The 7,331-nt window shown below is 38.2% G+C and overlaps 1 protein-coding gene across 1 annotated transcript in view; it reads right to left on the reverse strand.

The window, feature by feature from the left end:
• Positions 1–7,331, reverse strand: part of TMEM184C (transmembrane protein 184C) — a 21,064-nt gene that overhangs the window by 10,796 nt on the left and 2,937 nt on the right. The window contains exons 2-4 of the mRNA XM_011956713.1: positions 2,705–2,835; positions 2,570–2,606; positions 1,647–1,852 (exon numbers count right to left, since the gene is read on the reverse strand). Of these exons, the coding sequence (XP_011812103.1) occupies positions 1,647–1,852; positions 2,570–2,606; positions 2,705–2,835 (374 nt within the window). The remainder of the gene's footprint in view (positions 1–1,646; positions 1,853–2,569; positions 2,607–2,704; positions 2,836–7,331) is intronic.

The raw sequence follows: 7,331 nt of genomic DNA on the forward strand, positions 1-7,331 counted from the left end.
AAGACTTGGAATCAACCCAAATGTTCATCAGTGACAGACTGGATTAAGAAAATGTGGCACATATACACCATGGAATACTATGCAGCCATAAAAAACGATGAGTTTGTGTCCTTTCTAGGGACACGGATGCAGTTGGAAACCATCATTCTCAGCAAACTATTGCAAGAACAGAAAACCAAATACCGCACGTTCTCACTCAGGTGGGAATTGAACAATGAGATCACTTGGACACAGAAAGGGGAACATCACACACCGGGTCCTATTGTGGGGAGGGGGGTGGGATAGCATTAGGAGATATACCTAATGTAAATGATGAGTTAATGGGTGCAGTACACCAACATGGCACATGTATACATATGTAACAAACCTGCACGTTGTGCACATGTACCCTAGAACTTAAAGTATAATTAAAAAATAAATAAATAAATAAAAAGGCTGAGAAACTCCAGAATAAATGCTTTGGCAAAAAAAAAAAAAAAAGAAAGTATGGTTTAGGAGTCATGCAGCTGGAGGCTATAAGATTCTGGCCCTCCCTAAACTGCTCCTAAGATCAGTGCTTGAGATATTTTGCAGACCCTGCATTTGTTGGATCAGCTGGCACCACCAGATCAATAAACTGGCTCATCTGACCTTGTGGCCCCCACCCAGGAACTGACTCAGCACAAGTGGACAGCTTCGACTCCCTACGATTTCACCTCTCACCAATCATACTCCTGGCTCACTGGCTTCCCCCTACCCAGCAAATTAACCTTAAAAACTCTGCTCCCCAATGCCTGGGGAGACTGATTTGAGTAACAATAAAACTCCTGTCTCCCGCACAGCTGGCTCTGTCTGAATTACTTTTTATCTTTTGCAATTCCCCTCTGGATGAATCAGTTCTGTGTAGGTGGCTGGCAAAGTGAACCCCTTGGGTGGTTGCATTAGTGGACACGTCCTATTGATTTTTCAGTTGCATTCTCTTATTGCCTTTCTTTTCTATTCCAATCTCATCCCTCCTTTTCAATTTTATTTCACAAATAGATTATTATAAACTCCTATCTCCCCATCTCTGGAATCTTCTTCCCTCCAATTCATCCTTTATGATATTGCAAAATTAATCTTTCTAAAACACTGTTTTCAAATGTTTGCTTGCTGAAAAATACCAAATGGTTCATTTGTATAATAAATGCAATTGTAACCTCAATTTATTTTTCAAAATGAAATGACATTAATTTCAATGTCCTACATGAACATATAATAAGCCAAACACTGTTACTTATTGCTCCTACTTCATATCATATGCCGTTCTACAATCTAGACTATCTTGTCTTTGTCTTTTAACTAGCTGTGTGTTCTTATGTAAAATCTGCAGACCTTGGTTCTCAACTGCAAAAGCATATTGATTAAATGATTACTGTTTTTACCTGCAATCCTTTAATTTTTGGATTTGGGATTAATAATGTAAAAAAGACTAACATATATGTGGGGATTACAAAACTGTTTTGTTAGCCTTCAAACAACTAGGAACTGCATCAGGAACTCTATCTTATACTTATTGTTCTGCTATTAATACTTAATGTACTACCTTGTAAAGAGCTGACTGCTACTTAAAAACTCTGCTTAAACGAAAAACCAAAACATAAAAGAATTAAACCAAACATACTTACTCTCCCATAGCCCATGGTGGACAGCAACATAAAGGAGGGAAATGTTTCTGCTGATCTTTGGCTTCAAGGATTAATACCAGATTTGGATACCGGTTAGTTAGATAATTGGTAAGGAATCCCATAAAGTTGTAAATTACATAAGCTTCGTAGCATTCTCTGCAGGTATCCACATATATTGCAATGCTGGGATATTTCAAAGCTATCCACTATGAAAAAGCACAGATGTTAAAAGATAGTTGCAGCTAAGATAAAATGAATCACCACTCCATTCATGGTACTCACAATAAGCTAATTTTTACGCTTTAGATGTCTTGTCATATACTTACATAGGACTCTCTAAAATTTATCATTATGAGGACTATCAATCTGTGAAATGAATTTTTAAAAGCAATAAACATCTTAGATATTGGTAAACAAAAACGTAAGTGGTTGGGGGTAAATAATGAACAAAGAGAGAAGCTAAAGTAAGTACTTAAGTTCTTAGATCTGAAGTTTTTCTTAATATCATAGATAATGCTACTGAAGATATTTTCTTTATATTTACTCAAATTAGAAGCAGTCATCTATAACAATTTCATATGTATCTATTGGGGAAGCTTTTTAAATTTTTGGTTCAAATAAAAGACTTAATAAATAAAAAGAGTGGTAATATAATTTAAAATATTACATTCTTTACCAATCTGAAAGTTTAAAAGAAAGCAAACAGCTATAGATTTTTAAACATTTATAATATCACATTTTACATTTTTAATTATCATACTTTATATTCTCTATCAACATTAGAAACAAGTGAATCTTTTTACTTTTCTTATTAATCTGACTCCTTATTGTCAATAAAATAACTTTCATTAAGCATTCTGTAATTATAGTTAGTATCATCAAACAAGTTCTTAGTTAATGAGATAAAAATGAAATATACTTACACTATCTAAACTGTAAATGGGTACCATCCAAAGAATCCTATTGGAAAAGGAAAACATAAATTTAAAACGTTTTATGTCATATTTATAAAGTAAGCCAACACAACACTGGTGGAATCAAAATATATTAAGACGTACCTTATTATTGGTTTTTGCAGTTCAGGTTGTGTATAATGCACTAAGTGTTGCAATATCACCCACAGTGATATAGGTATAGTCAACAGCAAAAAGATTCCAGCAATAAACCAAGCCTTGGTGTGTATTCCAACCTTAAGAAACAAAATAACATGTTAGTATAAATTCTTATATTAAAACGAAAGAGCTTGGCCGGGCTCAGTGCCTTATGCCTATAATCCTAGCACTTGGGGAGGCCAAGGTGGGGGTATCGCTTGAGGCCAGGAGTTTGAAACCAGTTTGGGCCCACAAAGTGAGACCCTGTCTCTACAAAAAAAAAAAAAAAATTAAAAAAATTTAAAAATGTAAAATTTTGGGGGGGGGGCGGACTTTAGTATGAATCCTTTTTTTTTTTTTTAAGGGAAAAAGGTGGGCATTTATTTTTGATGCTTGAAGGGTTGAGCAGTGTACAATTAAAATAGAACTGAGGGCTGCAACTTTAAGTATCACTGTTTCTTTTCTTTTCTTTTTTTTTTTTGAGACAGTTTTGCTCTGTTGCCCAGGCTGGAGCACAGTGGCGCGATCTTGGCTCACTGCAACCTCTGCCTCTGGGGTTCAAGTGATTCTCCTACTTCAGCCTCCCGAATAGCTGGGATTACACACCCAACTAATTTTTTTGTATTTTTAGTAGAGACGGTGTTTCGCCCTGTTGACCAGCCTGGTCTGGAACTCCTGACTTGAAGTGATCCGTCTGCCTCAGCTTCCTGAAGTGCTGGGATTACAGGCATGAGCCATCATGCCCGGCCCAGTTTCACTGTTTGAACAAGACTTTTTCTTCCTCTACCTGGGGCCAAAGATAAAAGAGATAGAAAACAAAAGTATGGAGAACAAATGCATTTTTACAACAACAAATTTCTACATTAAAATGTATAGAAAGCTTGAAAAGGGCTGAGTGAGGTGGCTCATGATTGCTTGAGCCCAGGGGTTCTAGACCAGCCTGAGCAACATGGCGGGAAAAATAAATTAGCGAGGCGTGGAAGCATGTGCCTGTAGTCCTACCTACTAGGAAGGCTGAGGTGGGAGATCTGCTTGGGCCCAGGAGGTCAAGGCAACAGTGAGCCATGATTGTGCCACTGTACTCCACCCTGGGCAACAGAGACCCTGTCTCAAAAACAAAAACAAACCAAAAGCCAATACAAAGTCTTACTAATTGTGGGGGCGTTAATCAAAGCAGTAAATGAAAAGCAAATATATGGAGGTGAAGACTCTAAAAGGAATGTGAACACTCATATTACAGGGCTTTTTGCTTTTATCCATTTCATTTAAAATTGAATACAGTAGTCCCCACTTATATGTGGGGGATAGGTTCCCAGACCCCCAGTGAATGCTTAAAACTGTAGATAGTCCCAAATCCTATATGCATATACTATGTTTTTTCCTATACATATATACTTATGATAAAGTTTAATTCATAAATTGGACACACAGTAAGTGGTTAACAATAATAGAACAATTATATTTTGTAATAAGTTATTTAAAACTTATAAATTACTTATTTCTGAAATTTTCCATTTACTATTTTCAGATCACTGTGGACAACAGGTTACTAAAACCAAAGAAAGTGAAATTTCAGTGACAATCTAATAAAATAATAATAGGATAAGCATATTCCAGATCTTCTTTATTATAAAGTGATCATTAAGAATGGTACTGCGGCCAGAGGCGGTGGCTCATTCCTGTAATCCCAACACTTTGTGAGGCTGAGGCAGGCAGATGGTTGGTCCCAGGAGTGTGAGACCAGCGTGGGCAACATGGCAAAGCTCCATCTCTACAAAAAATACAAAAAATTAGCTGGGTGCCAGAGGATCACCTGAACCCAGAAGGTGAAAGCTGCAGTGAGCCATGATCATGCCATTGCACTCCAGCCTGGGTGACAGAGCGAGACCCTGGCTCAAAAAAAAAAAAAAAAAGAAAAAAAAGTAGTGCCAAGTAATTGCTGTTTCTGATTGCTTTAGTTCCAAAAACTACAACTTGGTGGTACACTTAAGAGAAAAATGATGTGCTTGTGACTAATGAAGGTCAAGTGTCCTCAGTGTGCTATAAAGAAAGTTGTTTTTTAAACAATCATAAAACAAGTGACTAGAGACTTGGTCATTGCAGGCCAAATTTTAAAATCCTGTAGTATCATTTTTACATTGCAAGTGGTAATTTAGTTTAAGAAAAACATCATCTCTCCACATTAATGTCATTAATTATTGGTTTTACAGTTGTTTTGATTTCTGAGCTATATAAAAGTTATATGCATAAGAAATTTAACCTATTTTATGTGTGTATATATTTAAGTAACATTATAATAGAATAACTCAACACTAGGTATCTGCAGAAATTATCAATATAATTCTTTAATTTTATGTTTACCTCTAAATAATTTATCCAAATTTGAGACACACTGATATAGATATCAGTAATATTAATCTTATCAGCCATGAGTTGAGTTTTTTGGCTCATGAAATGAGGAGGAGATAAACAGATTTTTTTCTATGGTAACTTGAGGAAAGAAGAAAGGAAAGAAAAAACCCTTAAAGACAAGCATCCAAGAATAAGTTAACTCTCCCTCAGCAAAATGCTTCAAAACAGAGAATGGAGATGAATAGGAGAGATTGCTTTCTGGGCCTGGTCTTCCTGAGGGGAGAGAGTAGAACTGACCCAAGGGCATGAGGTAAATGTGCTGAGGTTGGGGAAAAAAAAAAAAAGTGTGCTGAGGTAAAAAGACTAGAGCAGCATGCCATCACGTGCACATTCACTTCAGGTATACATGGTCAGCCAAGAGAGTGGGAAAAACAGCTTAAACAGGGCAGATGGTCATCTCACCATTCTAATAAATGAGTATATGCCCCACTATGGGCATGGGATGAGCTTCCAGAACTGTGAGAAAATAAATTTCTGTAGTTTAAGCCACTCAGGCTATGGTATTTTCTTGCGGCAGTCTGAGCAGACCAAGATAAGCTGCCACATTTATATCTGCAGTTCAAATCTTTCTGAACATTAGATGTGCATATCCAACAGCATATCTAACATGCCTATTGAATGTCTCTTATTAAACTAAATGTCCATAACAGAACTCAATTTCTCTCAAACCTGTTCCTAACCCTTAAATTTTCTATCTCAGTAACTAGTATCACCATTTACACAGTTGTTCAAATAAAAAACTTCAGAATTATCTTTGATTTCTTCCTTTCTCTCATTGCTTCTCCTCTGGAATCCAATCTCCTGCCAAGTCTTGTTTGCTCACTTCTAAAGATACTTACAATTCAGTTTTCCATTTCCATTCCTGCTATCCTTACCGGGGCCAGAAACCCTTGTAGCCCAGGCACCTACCACCCCTCACTACTGTAAAGAGCTTTCTAACTTCCCTTCACTTCTGCTTTATTTTCCATAGCTGGTAGAGTGGTCTTTTGAAGTTATGCAATTAGACTGCCCTGCATGGTAACTTCTCAGATCTTTTCTGGTTTTCTCCACAGCATTTTATACAATTTTATTGATTTTTTTTTTGGTTCCTTTTGTCTCCACCACTAAGTTCTATGGAGGTAAGTGTTCTCTCATATAGTATACAAAGCCTGATTCATCATTGGGACTCACTCATTTGGGCAGAAAGAAGGGGAAAAAAAACGAAGTAAAATATGTATTGTGGTAGATGGTGGTAAGTCCTATGGAAAAGAAAAAATAAAGCAGAGAAAGGAATATGAAAAGTTGGGGAGGGGAAGTTGACAATGTTAAATATAGTCGTCAGGTGACATCCGAGTAACGACCTGAAGAACATAAAGGAATGAGAAGAATATCTAGGGAAAGGACATTCTGAGAAGGGGAAACTTCGTGCAAAGCTTCAAGGAGGGAGCATGCCTGGGATTTTTTTTTTTTTTTTTTGAGATGGAGTCTCGCTCTGCCGCCCAGGCTGGAGGTGCAGTGGCACAATCTCGGCTCACTGCAAGCTCTGCCTCCTGGGTTCACGCCATTCTCCTGCCTCAGCCTCCCGAGTAGCTGGGACTACAGGCGCCTGCCACCACACCTGGCTAATTTTTTTTTTTTTAATAGAGACGGGGTTTCATCATGCTAACCAGGATGGTCTCAATCTCCTGACCTTGTGATCTGCCCGCCTCGGCCTCCCAAAGTGCTGGGATTACAGACGTGAGCCACCCTGCCCGGCCAATGCCTGGGATTTTTGAACAAAGTCTAGCAGTGGAAGCCTAGGACTTGAGGAGAAAAAGTCAGAGGGGGATCGGGTGGGAGTAGTGTCAGATCATGTTGGACCCTGATGGCCACGGTGAGGAATACTGGCCTTTACTCTAGGACCAGAAGTGACTTAAGAGGACACACATAATGTACCATGTTTTAACTGGTTACTCTGGCTGGTGTGTTGAGAAGAGACCAAGCAAGACATGTTGAGAACTTGGCTTAGGATGTTAGCAGTACAGATTGCAGATTCCAATTTTTCTTAAAAAGCTAGTGGCACCTGGCCAGGAGAGGTGGCTCATGCCTGTAATTCCAGCACTTCGGGAGGCCGAGGTGGGCGGATCACAAGGTCAGGAGATGGAGACCATCCTGGCTAACACGGTGAAACCTCGTTTCTACTAAAAAGACAAAAAATTAGCCG

The sequence above is a fragment of the Colobus angolensis genome, unplaced genomic scaffold (assembly GCF_000951035.1).
Source record: "Colobus angolensis palliatus isolate OR3802 unplaced genomic scaffold, Cang.pa_1.0 Scaffold111, whole genome shotgun sequence".
Taxonomy (NCBI): domain Eukaryota; kingdom Metazoa; phylum Chordata; class Mammalia; order Primates; family Cercopithecidae; genus Colobus; species Colobus angolensis.